This window comes from Protopterus annectens, chromosome 17.part0 (assembly GCF_019279795.1).
Source record: "Protopterus annectens isolate FY-2018-M chromosome 17.part0, PAN1.0, whole genome shotgun sequence".
NCBI lineage: Eukaryota > Metazoa > Chordata > Ceratodontiformes > Protopteridae > Protopterus > Protopterus annectens.
Window position 1 is genome coordinate 351,704,744 of NC_056751.1, and position 18,052 is coordinate 351,722,795.

The following is an 18,052-nucleotide window of genomic DNA, read 5'->3' on the forward strand; positions in this document are numbered from 1 at the left end:
GACTGTCTAATATCCTGTCCAGCACTGGTCCTCTGAAATATACTCACTGCTTGCTAAAACAGATTCAGTCTCCCTGTGACCATTAAAAAGGATAAAATAAGACACTGGATAGTCAATGGATGAGTTTTTGATTCATTTATGCATTGACAGTGCTTTTGTTGCAACCTTTGTGCTCTGGGAAGCTCTTTTGATGAAGATTAATAAACAACTATGGCTAAGAGTATCGACTGATCATCTATTACACAACTGAAACTGACTAAATTGCTTCTATTTCTGAATGCTGACTTCCAAAATGAACCTAACTGAAGTTCTGCTGTTTGAAACTGTATACACTAACCCAAACAAGGCAGGACATATAGTGTGCTGAAGCACCAAGACGAATGAAAAGAGGAAGGTAATGGACTAGCTTGCAATTCTGGCACAATGACAAAATGACAGTATTTACTCTCTTATATAAACAAAAGGACAAAAAGTAGGGCAATGAAACCAGCTACTGAAGTAAAAAATAAATGCAAGAGTTTTACTTTCAAGCAATCCCCAAACAAAAAGGAAGTTAACACATTAATACAAAGTGCATTAGTAAAAGCCAGTTTTGGACAAACTTCTTCAAAGACCAGAAAAAATTGACAGTTGACACAGTATAATAATTTACCTTGTACTTATTGTGTTTAATAATGATTATCTACCGATTATGGAGAATAAAGCAAAGAAAGTATGGGTATTACATGATGATGGACAGACTAACATAATTCAAACTCAGTAGAGATCACTGAGACCAGCTGTTTTCCTGGCTTTCTGCATCAGTGCCCTCAGTTGGAATTGTTTTCTGGACAGAAGACGTACATGCTAAAAAGAAACATAGCAAAGTTAGTCTACATGATACAGTCCAAGGGAAGATATTCTCTGAATTTTCAAGTATAAATTAATGGCATCCATACTTCATTCATTAGTATTAAATATATGGTCTTTATTTATGCTGTAGGTCAACCTGATTTAATTTCTTCTTTCCCTACACAAATTGTGACACCATATACCCAGCTTAAAGGCAACTTTCTTTTCCAGCACCCAATCATGAAAATGATGTTAAAACCTAAACCGTTGTATTTGCAGAGGGTACACCCCTCCCCCAAGTTTTAACCCAAAAATCTTCATCACTGTATAGGTTTAGAATACTGCATGAATATTGTGGGATCTCTTCATCTTCTGAATGAAACTGACTGACATGCTTTCAATGTTATTACTCTTAGCACTGTTGATGTGGCTCTAGGAATAAGACTGTAATACAGAAATAAAACAGGAGTACTTATTGTAATACCACATCAACCTTCAGCTGAAAGGACTCATGACAGTAGACATAAAGACTACCTGCAAGCCAGACATTCTCGTATTTATATACAGTTGCAGTTACTAGACTCGAATACTCCAAAAGAGTGACCGTTCTTTTTTTTTTCCTTTGCTGGCTGCCAACTACTCTGTGTGAGAGGTTGCATACAGCAAGGTTTGGGGATTTCCCTTTCCCCACTGTTATGCGATCTTGGAGTTGGTGTATATAATTAGCAGGGGGTGTAGGAAGGCTTGACCCCTTTGCAAAATATCTTTTAAGATCAAAACACAATTAAAAAAATGCTCAATCTTTTTTAGGTCACTCTTTTAAGCGTTTTCTGTTTGATGAGGCAACATACATAAGTACATGCGCGCGCACACACACACACACACACACACACACACACACACACACACACACACACACAAATGAGTGTAGTGTACTTGGTGACGCATTTCTTTGGTCGACAGTCGGACGTACAAGGTTATTTGTTCGAACATCTAGTTTAACAAATGCACATCTTACTATATTTCTGCTTTATCTTAACAGGTAAGTGGGACTGTGTGTGTGTGTGTGTGTGTGTGTGTGTGTGTGTGTGTGTGTGTGTGTGCGTGCGCGTGTGTATATATATATATATATATATAAACACATATATACATACATTCGTACATACATAACACACGTGTGTGTGCAAAAATGTCTGTGGGTTAGGGTTACAGTAAGGATTAGGAAAGAGGACTGATTTACTGTATGTGTGATTGTGTGTGTTTCAGAGTTAGGTAATGGGACAGTTAGTAGTGTATGTACGTGTTGGTGCGTGCACATGCATGTCCGAGACTGTGTTGTTTAGTGATAGTGTTATGGAAATTTTTTTAAATTAATGTGTAGGGTTATGGTTTGCGGTAGGGACAGGGTTAGCACAAGTTATTAAGGTGGTGCAGGAGAGTAGTGCTATAGTATCACAGTGCAAATTTCCCCACCTCTGTGATGATGCACCCCTCAAACATTTTTGCTTCTGCACTGTAGCATCAGGTTACCTAGACAGCAAAGACTTCACCACTGGTGCCTGCTCCTTACACAAGTGGACCCAGCACATCCCACAGAAGAAGCAAGCTGGCTCTGCCTCACCATTTCTCATTTCTCCATGTTAGCTCCAGCAGGTGCCTGAGCTGCTAATCAAAATCAGATCACCTGAGTCATAGTTATGGATTTATACCTCTATGCCAATACAGCTGGTCAGGATGCAGGGAAGTTTATTTTAACATCTGGAGTCCTACCCACAAATCTAGTTTTATGATAAGTACTTGTAGCATTCATTCTTATTTTATAGACTTTCTGCTGCAGGAAGAGTACCCCATCCCCAGGCTTCCCATATATGGGTGGTCTGTCCTAAGAAAAAAAACTCCAAGGAATGAAGAAAAATCTAAATGTAAACATAATGTCTAGGTTATAGTACTTGCAAGGCACCTAACATCAAATTTGACAATGGCTGCACAGATATCACCTGAGAGAGCAGGACCTAAGAAATGTACTGAATATAGAGACAGTTTTGGAAAATACACTTTAGCAACAGCACAACTTAACTAAAATACCTCTACATAGCTTGGAAAGGCAATTTGGATAGGTAGCATCTAGCTTCTGTCTCTGTAAACTGCAGACAAAAGAAAAAATGCTGGATATTCATACTGATGGACTTGGCTACTTAATCAGAATTGTATAGTGATTGAAAAAAAACACCATATGCTAGTGGATAACAACATTTTAATATCACTGCTATGCTTTCCTTGTATGTGTAATTCAGATCAGTACAAAGAATAATCCCATAACTGCTGCCTATTTAGTGGAATTGTACCATTGGATTTTCTTTTGCTAAAGGTTTTAAGCTCTTGTCTGACACTAGCAAAACTCAATGCATTAAAAAAATGACATATCTAACTTCTATGCTGATGCTTAGCATCTTTGCCTTGTGGTACAAGTCATGACTGATATGTGTCCGTGGACCAGTCCACCAACCTAGTTAGCAAAAGTTAAAAATAAATAAATGAACTTGTCTGACAAGTTTATGAGAAGAATCTTTGAGATAGAATTAATGGTTAAGTTTTACCTGCCCGGTTCCTTACTAGTGTTGCTTGACTAGCTCCACTGGAAAAGGAAGATGGTGAGTTTTAAACAAAGTCTCTATGAGACATTAGGCAAGGAGAAAAACTAAAATCTGATAAACTCTGAAAGAAGGAGGTACCAATTACAGAAAGGCTTTGCCATCTAAATAACTGGACATGGATGGGATTGATAAATCACAGAGGGGGAAGGTAGAATCACAGCATGAGTAAAGGGTCTCAAAGAAAGGAGACTCTTACACGTGTTCTGAGAAGTGAGGTAGTCTGGAAAAGTATTCTCCAAGGGATGCCATGGACAAGGAGCCTTGATCATGATGACAGTTAAGATTTGCAGCTAAGAAAGATAAAGTGGGGAAACAGCAAATAAAAAGATGAAGTGGGGAGACAGGAGACACCCATGCATGAATCTATCTGTATATTTTATTTTTGAGCAAGTAAGTAGGGCCCTTTTCAAACATGACCAGTTATATTAAGTAAAGAGAGACTGATATACACTAAGGAAATAATAAGCACGCAAAAGCCACACTATATATTGAGGAGAGAGCATAAATTCCATCAAAAAAGTCATAGTAGAATAAATCCAGGTTTAAAAGAGCACTGCTACTATTGCCGATTCCCTTTTTCCACATTTTTCACATAGTGCTATGGTATCACACAGATATTAGTCAAAGTACCAAAACAACTTAGAGCCAATTTTTACAACTATGTTTTAAGTGTGACAAAGAAACACAGCAAACACCATGCCATTTAGACTGAAGTAAGGTGGAATACAGCAGAGGTGGCCTTCCAATTGCAATTACAATTAAAATGGCAAGAAGGTTCTAGTTAGGGAGAATCAAATCAGCTTTATAAAGAACATGGACAAAGTGAGTATAAAAAAGGAGAATTAATGACCCCATAATGGTCACAACAACGATAAGCACAGCTATGTAGCACTTTAATTTTTAAAGGCTGAAAGGGCAGAAAGATTATGAACATAGTGGAAGATATTGTCATAAGCCAGCAACCCATGTTAGGTGAGTAAGTTTGAGACCTTAAGAATATTTAGGTTCCGAAAGTTAGAAGTGATGGCTCTACAATGGAAGTGGATGGAAAGGGTGGATTTAAGTAATGAGCAATTATTCAAGTTGAGAATTTTGTAGGTTAGATGGGCTAAAGTGAAAATACTCACCAACTGTGAGGGCCAGGTATTTATCTTTAGCTAGGATGTAGTAATGACATTTCTTTGTGGGGCTTGTATCAAGAAGAAGCAAAGTTTGCCTACAGAAGACAAAATGGCAACCTAATTAGTTTCTGTCTGAGTCAAGACTAGGAGTCAGCGGGCAGTTTTCATTTGTTATGAAATTTGTGAACAGACATCAGCCTTCCAGTGTGAACATTTTATTTTGCTTGTTGTCAATGTAATAAATAACGCAGATACATGTATCCAGTGCCACATCTAGGTACTTGAAGGTATTTACAGTTTCCACGGTGCTGCCAAAGGGGAATGAGATATTCCAGCTTGAATCAAAAAAGAAGGTTTAAGGCAGAGTGCCAAATGAGTTTTGCCTTCATTTTTGTAATGTTCATCATTAACTGCTTGGCCACTAGCTAGCAGAAAAGGAAGGAAAGATAATTCTGTAACTTTTTTATAAACATGGGAGAAGGATCAAACAAGGTTATAAGAATGTTATTAGCTGATCAGATGATATTCTGCTAATTAATGGATGTATGACCACTGTGCTCATGAAAGGATGGCAAAGCAGGTCCCAGTGACTGACTCCTGTAAAACCCCCCTCAAGATGCTCATGCAGAACTTTGCTGAGTAGTCCAAGTAATGTGGCCAAACAGTTTAAGCTGGAGAACCCTGCATCATGAGATTTGGCCTTGCCAAGTGGGAGGGGATAATAGACATATGTGAATGCCTTGTTAAAGGTGATAAGTATGGCACCTCTAAGAGCCTCTTTTTTTCAGTTCTTGTGTCAACAGTTCTAACCAGTGACAGAATGTCTGTAAGAATATTACATCCCTGTTTAATGCTATGCTTGGAGTGATGAAGCTGGTTATGAGCATTAAGGAGTACGAGTTAGGTGATGACAATTTCAGAGTAAAAGCTATGTTAATGTGATATAAGTTGGTGCCCTTTGTGGTCAGGTTTTGTTGGAATGGGTTTTACAACAGAGGATCTTGGAGGTCTAGGAATAACCCAGTGGTCAGCATCACATTTATAAGATGGTTCAGAGAGGTAGTAATGAATATGCCAGAGGCCTTTAAATATTTTAGGTACAGCCAGCCACTTCTGGATGACCATAAAAAGGGCACGTGTCAAAAAAGCTTGCTAGTTTTTTTGCGAAATGGAGGAGAGTGACAAATCTGAAGGGGAAGAAGGGTACTGTTTGTAAGAGACGATGGGTAAGTAGTAAGAGGGAGATCCTTTCTCTCATACAGCTTGACCAGGAGGTCTGCATACGCATTTGGTGGGTGGGATTTGAGACCAGTTCTTTAGCTTTCATGAGGACAGTAGCAGCAAACGTGATTATTAATAAATGAAGTTGTTTGGGTTCAGGAATATGATTTTCAGCTGCATTACAACAGTAGTCACGCTCACTATGCACTGTGATGTAGTTCTAGTTTTGATAACTGCTAAATGACTAAAGTCAGATCACTGCCGTATCCCAAACCTTAATAATGGCATGGATGGGAAGTCAGGAGAGGGCTGGGGCTACAAACATATGTTTTCACTAGAAAGTGGGTACCCTAAAAGGGAAGTAATAATTTAGGAATTCCACAACATCTATTGTGAGACATTTCAGGAGACTGGTCTATATGGGCAAATTCAGACAAAAAGACCAGTAAATAGTCCTTATGGACTATTCTGAAAGGAAATTATATGACATGGGATTTTTATTTTTAGCTATATAGATAAGTAGATTGAATTTAACTATGGCTTCTCATTAAAGAACAGCACTAAAAGGATTGTAAATCTACCTGATAAATTTGTTAGTAGTCAAAAGTGGCATGATTACCCAATTTTGGTATTGAATAGGTAGAAAACAGGAGAGGTAAACCATCTGGTGAAGGCCATATGAAGAGAGGCATAATCTCAGTGCTGAATGGGATTTGCAGTGTACAAAGAATTCCCTTAAAGTGACTGTTTATGACTTTACAGTTACAAAGGATTGAATGCATGGCGTTTTCAAATGTTTTAAAGAAATCTGGGGGGGGGGGGGTATTAATCTTTAGCATATCCCCAATGGTGCACTCAAGCAAAAACAGGTTTATATTATGTCTTATTAGCAAAAGTTCTAAGGGTCTGCATTCAAAACACCTACCTAAGAAAAGGGAGCATCCCTACCTTTTCTCTTGACAAGACTGTGGTTACCAAAAATATATTTTTGGAACACAAAGGGAGCAGTAGAGAGCTGTGTTTTATCCAAGATTTTGTAACTTCTGTTACACTATGTTTGTTGGCAGCAAGTCAAGACTCTGTGATTTTTTTCATAAGACTACATGTGTTCATTGTAACTAGGGTGAAGTCATTTAGATGGTTTTCTTTCAGTAGATGTTTATGCTGGAAGGAACAAGCAAAGGCTTGGAAAACAGAGCTATGCTACAGAAGTATGTGTTTAAGGTGGTTTAAAAGATCCAACATGTTAATTTAAAGCCGCTAAGTAAGATATAGTAAGGTAGGAATGACTTGACATCTTTGAGAGAGGTTCTCCTGTCTAAATGATTTTGGAAGTGAGTGCAAAAAATGTGGCCTATGAAACTCCAAGATTATAATAGATGGCTATAGGGTGGTGCAAAATATAGAGTAAAGAAAGGTAGAATATCTCAGAAATTAACTGTGACAAAAGAAACAAGTAAAGTATAATCATAGTGGGTGAAAGAATATCTGTACCAAAATGCAGGCAAAGGAAGTTATTTTTTTGGGGGCAAGTATGGTAAAAATACAAGGTGTGTGCAGTAAGTGATCCATCTTACCGTGACTAGATATTAGTGCAAACCTAGCAAAGGTGTATGGAGAGTTAAACTCCTGCTCTATCACATGTTCAACCTTGTCAAATGGACAAGCAGTTACTAATATGGAAACTACACAAGCTCTTTGTGAGGAAGGTAGAAGGCAGAATCCTAAATGAACATTAACCCAAACAATAAGCAAACCAGCTACTTAACCACCAATGAAGGGAAGGTTAAGACAGAGTCCACTTTTCACACTACTACCCCAAACTTAGGTTAAGAGAGAGGCTGTGAGGGTGTTAATACAAATTAGAGTTGGGTAATGGGATAGTTAATAGTGTATGCAGGAATGTGCAGCTGGATGGTGGGGTTTAATACAAAACACAATCTATCACTGTCTGGATAACAGCTCATGGTCAAGGTCAGGAACTCAGGAAACAACGGTTGCACACGGCAACCCGGAGATATGGGCTAGATTTTCAGTGAAGTAACAACAGAAATATTAAGGCCAAAAGAAACCACACAAAATCAGTCCAAAAATGTAAAACATTTTGAGAACGAAAACTGCTGGATCTCATCAACACTGTGCGATCACATAGGTAACACAATTAGCAAAGCACAGTACATTGCCAACATAAGTACGGAATACAATACACAGATCACTACAGGAAAATTCTGGTCCTAGGCCAGGAAAATGCAGTGTCTAGCTGGACCTACACAGTATATCAATTAATCCTTGAAAGGTATCTTCTATCAGAAACAAGGAAATCAATATGAAGGGCAAGCAGAAAAAGTTGACAGATGTTGTTTCACAAAATAGAAAGATACCTTTTCTAAATAGCTCCAAAAGGTACTGTAAGACCACAAGGTATAAGACAAGAATAGAGTCTATTCCTTTATTCTTGCACTGATGTGAAATTCAACTCCAAAGAAACAACTTCCTATCTTCTTGCTTCTCTAAGAAAGTGATTAATATTTTGCCTGGTCTACTAGCATATAGGGATAAAAATCTGACTACCACTAAAATGAGTAGAGTTTAATTGGGTAATTTTTGGAGCTAGCATGGGGTACAGCAGAATGTCAAGGCTTAGCCTTCTCTCCCCTGTTTGGAAGGGAGGGGCAGAGAGCATGTGCTGGTGAAGACCACAGAGGTGCTGTTTACATGGGGAGGGTTGGGCCATGATACTTCACATGTAGAAGCATAGTCAACACACTGCAAGGCCCCCCCTTGTCTGGGGCAGGTGTACAAACTACACTTCTGACTATATCTATATCTATCTATCTATATATATATATATATATATATAATATATATATATATATATATATATATATATATATATATATATATATATTCACACGTATACACACACACACACACATATATATATATATATATATATATATATATATATAGATATATACATATATATACACACACATGAGGTGCTTGACTTGAAGGGCATATGGCAAATGAACACATAATTACATACAATGGCTTCTCTATATTTCACCCACCTCTCTTTCTCAGCCCACTGCCTTTCAGTGCTATTTTACACACTGTACCTTGGCTAAAACAGCCTTGCATTTATACACACACAAAAGAGGATGCATGCCCACCCACCTAAACAATCACACTTATTTCTCTTTAAAAGGCAGACATACTGCCACCAGCCTGACTAATCTGGTACACCAAGGTCACAATTATTGTACACACGTAAAATGCATCAACTACACTATTAACATATAGTACCTGCAGCTAAGGGGTCTCACTCTCTTTAAAACGTAGGCATCAACAATCATAATTCACCAGTTCATACAATTACATTTACACTAAAATAAGCAACTGGCCACAACATTTTGCGACAGAATAATTAAATTCTTTAAAGAAATTAGACAATACAGTTTGCAAATGAAATATAAAAGTATAGTGTTGCACAGAGAAAGGTAAACTAAAACTCTGAATAGACAAAGAACAGCTAGCCAGTCACATGGCTAACTTAATGTTATTCTACCTACTGCTGACACTTATGACCACTTAGTTGTTGCAAAAGACAAACAGGCAAAACTTAAAGACAATAGCTCACTGCCTATGGACAAGCAGGCTGTTTCTCTTTTTCATTTGCAGCCCATGTAAAGATTTTCTTCACTACTCTCAGATCTGTTAAAAGCTCACCACTTAAACAGGAAAGCATAGACTGACCAACTTAACTGCGAAGATGACTTTGCAGAGAGTTACTTTATTTGAAGAAACTCCACAGGGGTTTCTTAGAATGAGTCAACACTGGGAAATAGTAAGCAGTCATGGTCCTTATAGACAAGTCTCCCCTTTCTATTTTGCTAAAGAAACTCTGTCTCTTCACTTTATTATGGCAACGAATATGAATCTTACCAATATCCTTTCCTCCAAAGTTTATCTGTAAAGATAGCCTGAAAGTTTAAAATCCAAATATGGTAATATAACATTTGATAAGAAGCAGCAGGCTAAAGATCCTTGTGTGTGTGTAATGGTATCACTTTTCAATAATTTGCTGCTGTTCAAAAGAAAAATACAATTACTTGTTTTGCACAACTTCTCAGATATTTTTGATAAAAAAAGCAACTGCAGGTTCTGTACAGCTTTTTTATGCTTTGCATCTTAGTTGCATCTTTACTTACTAAAGCTGTGCACCTTGCCAAGGGATGCCATGAGGAGAAATTCTCTACACTCTGAAGTACAATGACCTTGTATATGATCATATCGACTCATATTTGCCTACAGCACCAATTACATACTGTTCCAGTCCATGCATGTTTTTTTTGCTTGTGTGGTCTGCTTTGTCTCAACAGTGCTTACTTAAAGGCAGACCCCACAAAAACTAATGATACATCGTATCTTAATCACAGTACTGAATTTTTAGCATTTAGTACTGCAATTTAACACCTTAGCTATGATAAAAATGTTTAAATTTAAGAAGTATGACAAAGTTGTTTTACATATTTAAGTTAAAACTTTTAGTCACATTTAATAACTGCATTACTTATCCAGTTTAAAGCCTGTTTGTTTGTCACTTTTAAGAATTTTTAATTTCACAGCTCCTTGTGATCACTTCCAGCTTGGAAGCATAAAGGGATTTCATACCTCACTAATGCACATGCTGGCAGAAATGAATGAGTTAAGGAAGGGAATGGAGGGGACACAGCCCCCTATGTGGGAATGTGGGAAGAGACTTGTCCCTACTCAAAAAAAAAAAAAATGTACGAGTTGTACTTTGCTTTGTTTCAACAGTGTAAGTATGGCAGCACCAGTGATATGGGCATTTACATTAACAGAAAATAAAATAAACCATAGTATCATTTTCCATTATTTTCATGCAGTATACATATGTTTTCCATTTTACACTTTTATTCACCCTAACATTACATACATTGCTCAATTCCTGCCTTCCCTTAAACTCCAATCCTCCTCCTGAACATTATTCTATATGTACTGTTTCTACAAACTCCATTTATTTCTATGTAATCTGCTCAGTCCCTTTTCAAAAGATCCCATTTCTAGTTCTATAATCCCCTTTACAATACTCACTACTTCAATTACAGTTAGTTTAGATTTTGATTCCCATTTTCTAATACTTCCTTTTTGACATTCATCTTATTAAGTCCTTATTATGTCTAGGCAATTTAGATCTATATCCCGATACAACCAATTGTTCCAACATTTCTGAAAAGTACTCGTGGGGGAATTTCAAATCTGCAAACTCATTACATTCCCAAAAAGGTGTTCCCAGTTAACTCTTTCATTCCCATCACACCTCCAGAATATGTCATCTACCAGAGGAAACATTCTCTGAAGTCTGCTTTGGGTATAAAAATATCTATGAAAACTCTAACATGAAAAAGGCCCAAGTCATCTGGACTTTGTGGCATATTTGGGAGCTATAACTGCTTCCTTGTAAATTGCTTTTCCATTCTCTTTTACTAATATTTTCTAACCCCCTCTGCTTGAGTCGTACAGTTATCATGCAGCATTCTATATGCTTTATTACTCATCTCTTTCTGTTCTAGACCCATATACAAACTCTACTTGCTGGTCTTTCACTTAGCAATCCCCTATCCTCTTCTCTTTCCCAGTACTCTATTTTAATCCCTGGTGGAGAAGACAATCCAAACTTCTTAGCCTCATCCTGCTGTATTACCTCTCGCTCTCAAGTTATTTACCACCAATACCTTGATTTCTTTGTTAATTTCCCTAGTAAATTGAACCCCCCTTGCCTGTTTATATAGCCCTACTTGCAGTCTTCCCTACTGCTAAAATCTTTCTCCATTCCTGTGTTGGTTTAGTTATTAGAATACTTTCTGCTATATTATAAACATAATATTCTGTAGAGTTGATGTTATTCTCTTTAAGGACCTGCACACAAAATCATACTCGCTCCTTATTTCTGAAACTTCACTCCCATTTCATCATTCCTTTCTACTTTGATTTACAACATTCTGCTTCAGTTACATATATGAGCTGCTTTTAGAAAGGTAGAGAGTTTCCTCTCCCACCTTTTCCTTTTTCCTCCTGAAGGGGTCAGGAGGCTTTTCATCCTACCCCAGACCTCAGAAGCTTCAGTGATTAAATCTGGTGCATCAGATTGTGGAGGTTTGACTCTCCAGAAAATCCTGCCCTTGCTGCATCAGAGTACCTGAGTGGTATTGCTGGATATTATCACTGCCACCTGGCACTCCATTGTCATGGATCCTCACAGGAGTTTACTTCAGTTCATTATGGATCATCTTCACTTTCAGTATAATGTGTTGCTATCATTATGGATCATCTTCACTTTCAGTATAATGTGTTACTATCTGGGCTGTGTATTTTGCAAATTGTGTTTACCATACTGTCTGACTTTTGCGGTGGATGCAATGCTGGAAAAGAACTTTCTGTGTTTCCCTTCCTGGATGACTGTCTTTTGATGATCCTGTTAAGGGAGTCCCTGATGCCCCTTTGGTTTCAGAAACTGGGATCTGTATAAACTGGAAGAAGTCCTCTCTGATCTTGAGTCAGAGTACTGTTTTCACTATGTCAGAATTTAACATTCTTCAGCATTGGTCATTCCTGTCAGTGGAGAGGGCCAAGTAAGTCATTACTGTTACTGCCTTGGTGAGGGGGGATCCTGGTCAGACTTTCTGTTGCCTATTTTGGCATTATGGTAGGCATGACCCTCATGATTCAGTTTGGACTTATGAGAGTGTTGTAACAGACTATAATGTGAGTGGCTGCAAAGCAGTCAAGGAGTTATTTAGTCTTATACTCCTAGCATTAGGCTCTGTAAGTGGTCTGACTAGTCCCATCACTTTGAGTGTGCTACTGAGGAATATGAAAATCCCAAAGAATCTGCATAAGACAGAAATTGTAGTCAGTCAGTCCTTACCATTCATCCTGTCAAATGGTACATAAGAGAGTTGCCGCTCTCTGATAAACACCAAAAACTCATGGTGTGCACCACAGGTCCTAATGACAGCTGCTTCACAACTCAGATTGGAGAACTAACCTAGACACTTGTTCAGGAAAATGACCCCCCCACCCAGGAACATATCAGAAGTCCATAGAGAACTTATGTTTCAATAAACATTTTCTGTAGATGATTATTGACAGTTTGTATTATGAGAAATCATAACTAAACTGAAACGCATCTACAATTTACTTTGTATTTTATAGGTACAGAAAGTGGCTCAGAGCATTGTTGACAACTCTTAAAAAAAGCAAATTATCAAACTTCTTCATACTGTATAAAGAGTTGGGAAGTGCACAATAAAGTGTGGATATGATATTGTAAGTGTTTTTGCAGGGCTGATATTACAAGGTAATTTGATTAAGAAGTCCACCTGGCTGTGTGTACAAGCCTTTTTTCTGCCAATATGGATAGTCAGTTGCTCAGCACCACCACTCAGACAAAAATAATCTGTTTGGGGCTCCTTCTCAACAAAACATAAAAACAGACACCCAGGATGGCTGCACACTAATAAATAGGTTGATTAGAACTCTCTCACAATGAATTTCAAAGCTGTTAAAAAAGCCAATAAATGCTATCAGGTTTGGTAAAATGTGGTTGTTGGCTAGCAATTATACTGCCTGGATGCCGAGAAAGAAAAGCAACCAGAAAAGGAGAAGAAAACAATCTGTCTGGGAACAATCTAGCAGGCTGTTCAGCAAAAAGCAATCCAAGTTTCAGCACTTGTAGAGGAGATGGCTTCCAGTAATTTAGAGGAAAAAATAAATCAAATGCACTCATACGTGTTTAAAACAAAAGAAACATTGAAGAGATTCATAAAGTCAAATAACAAAAGGACAGAAAGAATACTCTAGCTAACATTCAGATAATCTAATAAAACTGCAAAAATCAAAGGTTAAAAAGAAGAAAAAGGTTGTCTGAACATAAGATTTTTCAAGAACAGCTGTTTCAAAACAGCAGAGTTATAAGACACAGCACACAGGGGAAAAAACACATATTTTATGCTCTATACCAGAGGTACTGGAAGGAACAGACTGCATTAATTTTATGAAAGGACAAATAAGCAACTAGACTGGTGTTCCACAGTTGGATCTGTTAACTGAAAGGGCACATCATGTGCATACTCCAAATCTGGGCCAAATGAAGCAGACAAGATCTGTGTCAAGAAAATGCAATCATACCAGCAATGAAGAGCTGCTCCTGACAAAAGTGTGGCTGATGAGAAAAGTACTAAAAATTGGAGACAGAAGAGTGTTGTAGAAAATGATTATTCACTGTACACCAACAACCAGAAGAGAAGCAAATTTACTGCAGCAAGCACTGAATGATGAGATGCAGGTGAAATTCAAGTTGATATATCTAGCTGTCTTCAGAATATTTTTTCCTGGGGATCAAAAGATATTTTTGGATGCAGAACAAGCTACAGAAGGAATACAAAAGTTTAGTCAACAAAGAGTGAGTCAGCAAGCAGAAAATACTCGGTTTATCTTATTTCTGACAATAACAAATCTCATTAAGACAGACTTTGGCAGTAAACATTTTCCATTGTTGCAAAGGTAGATACTTGAGTAACAGAAAAAAAAGCAAAGAAGTTGATTTAAAAGAATCAAGAGTACCTTGGACTTGAAAACACAGACAGTGGTATTGGGAGGTGGAGATGATAAACAAGTGACTAGACACGCGAGATTGGTGAATAAATGGTGTCAACTCCATTACATACAGGATTTGACATGAACTGTGGCTTTGCAAGAATAAGTGGCTGAGAAAGACTAGAATTTTGTTGACAGTGTTAAACTGATGTGTGAACTACAAAGCATAAACTCTACTATATATCATTAACATTTAGAAGGATCCTGAAGGGGATGAAGAAATAACCAAATAAAACAGTTTTTTTAGTCTTAATATTTTTTATAAAAAAATTCTTGATGTAAACTGCATGTTATACTGTATACCACTTTTGTAGACTGTGCAGTTAGAGGTAGTTTAAATGTGAGATAGGGGAATCTTAGAAGTGACAGTTGCATATGTTAAAGATATAAAATAAAGTGCTTTTCTTAGCTGTAATCTGTCTAGGCCTTACACCGTAACAAAGTAAGAAAGGCTGGAAAGAAACAAATTAAAATTAATATTATGTTGTATTCCTTGGCTACTGGTGTGAGGGATATATAAATGTGTATCAATCATATTATATGTAAAATTAAAGAACATTTTCCTTGTTTTTATCAATGTGGATGTCTAGACTAATATCTTTAGCTTAAGCTACAGTGGCTTTTTTAAGCATATAGGTTTAAAAAATAAGACACAGTGATGCTTCACACATTTAACAGTATTTCATCCATGCATTTCAAAGTCTATAGAGCTAATCTTTCCATTAGCAGAGTCTTTCAGTTGGAGTCAAGAAGTCTAGAAAAGTGCAGGTAATTAATCATGACAGATAAAACAGTAAATTCTGAATGAAATTTGCAAAGGTTCATTCATGCATTTTTACAGTTACTAGCTGTTATTCCCTCCATTTACCAACTATTTTAATTGTTGACAACCAGTCTACAGGTGCAACCAATTAATTATGAGAGGTCTGAACAGTGTGTGCTAAGTGAAATTATGACTTAAATATACATTGGCAAGCAGTTCAGTGGAAAAATACATGAAACTTGAAATTGAGAGAATTGATTAAGTAAAACAAGGAGCTGCCTTCACAGCAACCTCAGTAGCTTAATGCATGTTGTTGTTGTATAACAGTGCACAACTTAGTTTATCTAAAATTAGCCAGTGCAACTTTTCTTAGGCATAAAAAATAATGTCTACTAGAAGCATCAAGCTGTTTTTCACATCTTTGAAGGGAACAGAAATGAGTGTAAGTTAGAACACAGGTTTTCACATCTTTGAAGGGAACAGAAATGAGTGTAAGTTAGAACACAGGCCATAAAACGCACTTTAACATGGGTAACCTTAATTTTGGAATTAGTAATTCCCTGGGTACAAACATCGGGTTGGAGCAACTGCTCCTATCTCAGGGGGGTAAACTTAATTTTTGGTGAATGTTTTTCTGAAAGTCTTGAAAAATGTGACATTGGTTCAAATAGAAATGAGAAGAAGCAAATGCGCAAGGGATCAGCCTGTCCAACAATATGTACATTGTAATCTAAAAGCTGGAAATGTACATTCAAAAGAACTGTCATGTCCAACAGGTAGGAGTAACAGCTTTTTTTATCATCACTTATACTCTATCATTATCAACATAGCACATGAATGTCCTTTACAGCTACAGAAAAAAAACAGCAAAGAGTATTGGAATATATTAGTAAGTGTAGGATACAAACCTCAATATTACAAGTGACACATCTGGGTAGAAGTAACGGTGTGAATTTTATAAGAAAAGGATTTCAGGGTGGGCATTCAGCAGATATCAGGTATGAAGGAAAAAAAAAAGAAGTTATGTACTTACAATAATGTTCCATGTGAGTTGTTGATTTTCATTTGTCTTCAACCTGGGGACCTGGAGGATAATATGTAAACTCTGTTGGAGTTCATTTTACTGAATTCACATCTTCCATACCAAATATTCTCATATTTATTCTGAAACCTGCCCTCCTTTGTTTTATTTTCCCTTCCAAGTCCCATAATGTAACCTCAGTATTGCAAATTAGGTTCCAGTCCCCACCCATAAATAATATACACTGCTGAAAGCTTATTATTTCTCCCAAAAGTCTGAAGCTCCATAATAATATTTTTTCGTGGAATATAATAAATGCCAGCATAATCCTCCTCCTGTGCCAATAACCTCTTATCACCACAAATCTATCATTGTTGTCTTTTATCCCCTTCTATCACTACTTAAGCTCCTCTAGCAATCAGTATTATAACTCTGCATCTGAAGTTGTTTTCATTTGATCTTCAACCTGTGGACCCAGATCGGGCATGGATCCGACTCGGCTGCATATTTCAGCTTCTGAACTGAGCTCCAGGCTCCTCCCCTACCCATAATGTCCCGCCTCCTTCCTCCCCTCTGATCGAGTTTGTTGCAGAACAGCAGCATCCCAATCTAAAATAATATGCCCATAATAAAACTAGCATAACCCAAAAAGAGCTTAGCAAGGGGGAAAAACAAGCCAAAATAGAGGTGCTAAGACTTTTCCATCCTGTACACTATGCAGCCCACACAAGGCAGGGGGATGGAAGGAGGGATGGTTGAAGACAAATGAAAATCAACAACTCAGATGGACTGTTATGGTAAGTACATAAATTCTTTATCTGAAGTTGCTGTTTTCATTTGATCTTCAGCCTGAGGGACAGAGTCCCCAGCTACCAATAAACCCTGGGAGGTTCTCATGGAAGGATGTTCTGGAGCATGGCTGAACCAAAAGACGCTCTGCCCCTGGAAAGGAGATCCAATTTATAAAGGGAGATAAATGTGTGCGGAGACACTCTGGTAGCATCAGAGCAGATCATCTAAAGAGACCCTGGACAGTAGCAATAGACCTGGTGGAATGCACCTGGACATGCCCTGAAGGAGATAACCCTTTGGCTCGATAGCCAAGGAGATGCATTCAGAAATCCATTGAGCAATAGTAACTTTAGAAACTGCCTTACCAAAGAAAGGTTTAGAAAATGAAACAGAAAGTTGATCAGAATTACTAAAGGATTTTATTCTATGCCTGTGAACATCAACCAAGTGCAACTTGTACTCTCCCTTATTCTGGAAATTTGGAAAGACAACTGGCAAATTGAAGACCTAGTTAATATTAGACTCTGATGCCACCTTCAGTAGAAAAGATGGATTAGTCCACAGTGACACCCTATCTTTATGGAATACCATATATGGGGGCTTGATAGATAACACTTGGATCTCAGAAACCCTCTTGGCTGAGGTAATCACAACCAAAAAGACCATCTTCCATGACAGAAACTGCAACTCAACCATGGCTACTGGTTCAACAGGAGGAGAAACCAGTACCTGCAACACCAAGGTGAGATCCCAAGGGGGAATTGGGTCCATAACTGGGGGCCTGAGGAGGAAGATACCTTTCAAAAAGGCCTTACAAAGTTTGGAAGAAGCCAAAGAAGCCAAATTTTCCCCCTATGTGAAAGTTAGAAATCGCTGCCAGTTGTACCTTAACTGTAGAGAAGCTAGGGCCATGATTAAAAATATCTGCCAAAATCTCCAAAATGGCCAGAACTGGCACAGTGAAAGG

At 37.7% G+C, this 18,052-nt stretch overlaps 1 protein-coding gene across 2 annotated transcripts in view; it reads right to left on the minus strand.

Moving 5' to 3' along the window:
* Positions 1-644: 644 nt before the first annotated feature.
* The window catches only part of TSG101 (tumor susceptibility 101), a 935,600-nt gene continuing 918,192 nt past the window's right edge, over positions 645-18,052 (minus strand). For both annotated transcript variants that reach the window (XM_044059389.1, XM_044059390.1), the window contains one exon: positions 645-846. In XM_044059389.1, the coding sequence (XP_043915324.1) occupies positions 757-846 (90 nt within the window). In that variant the 3' untranslated portion in view covers positions 645-756. The remainder of the gene's footprint in view (positions 847-18,052) is intronic.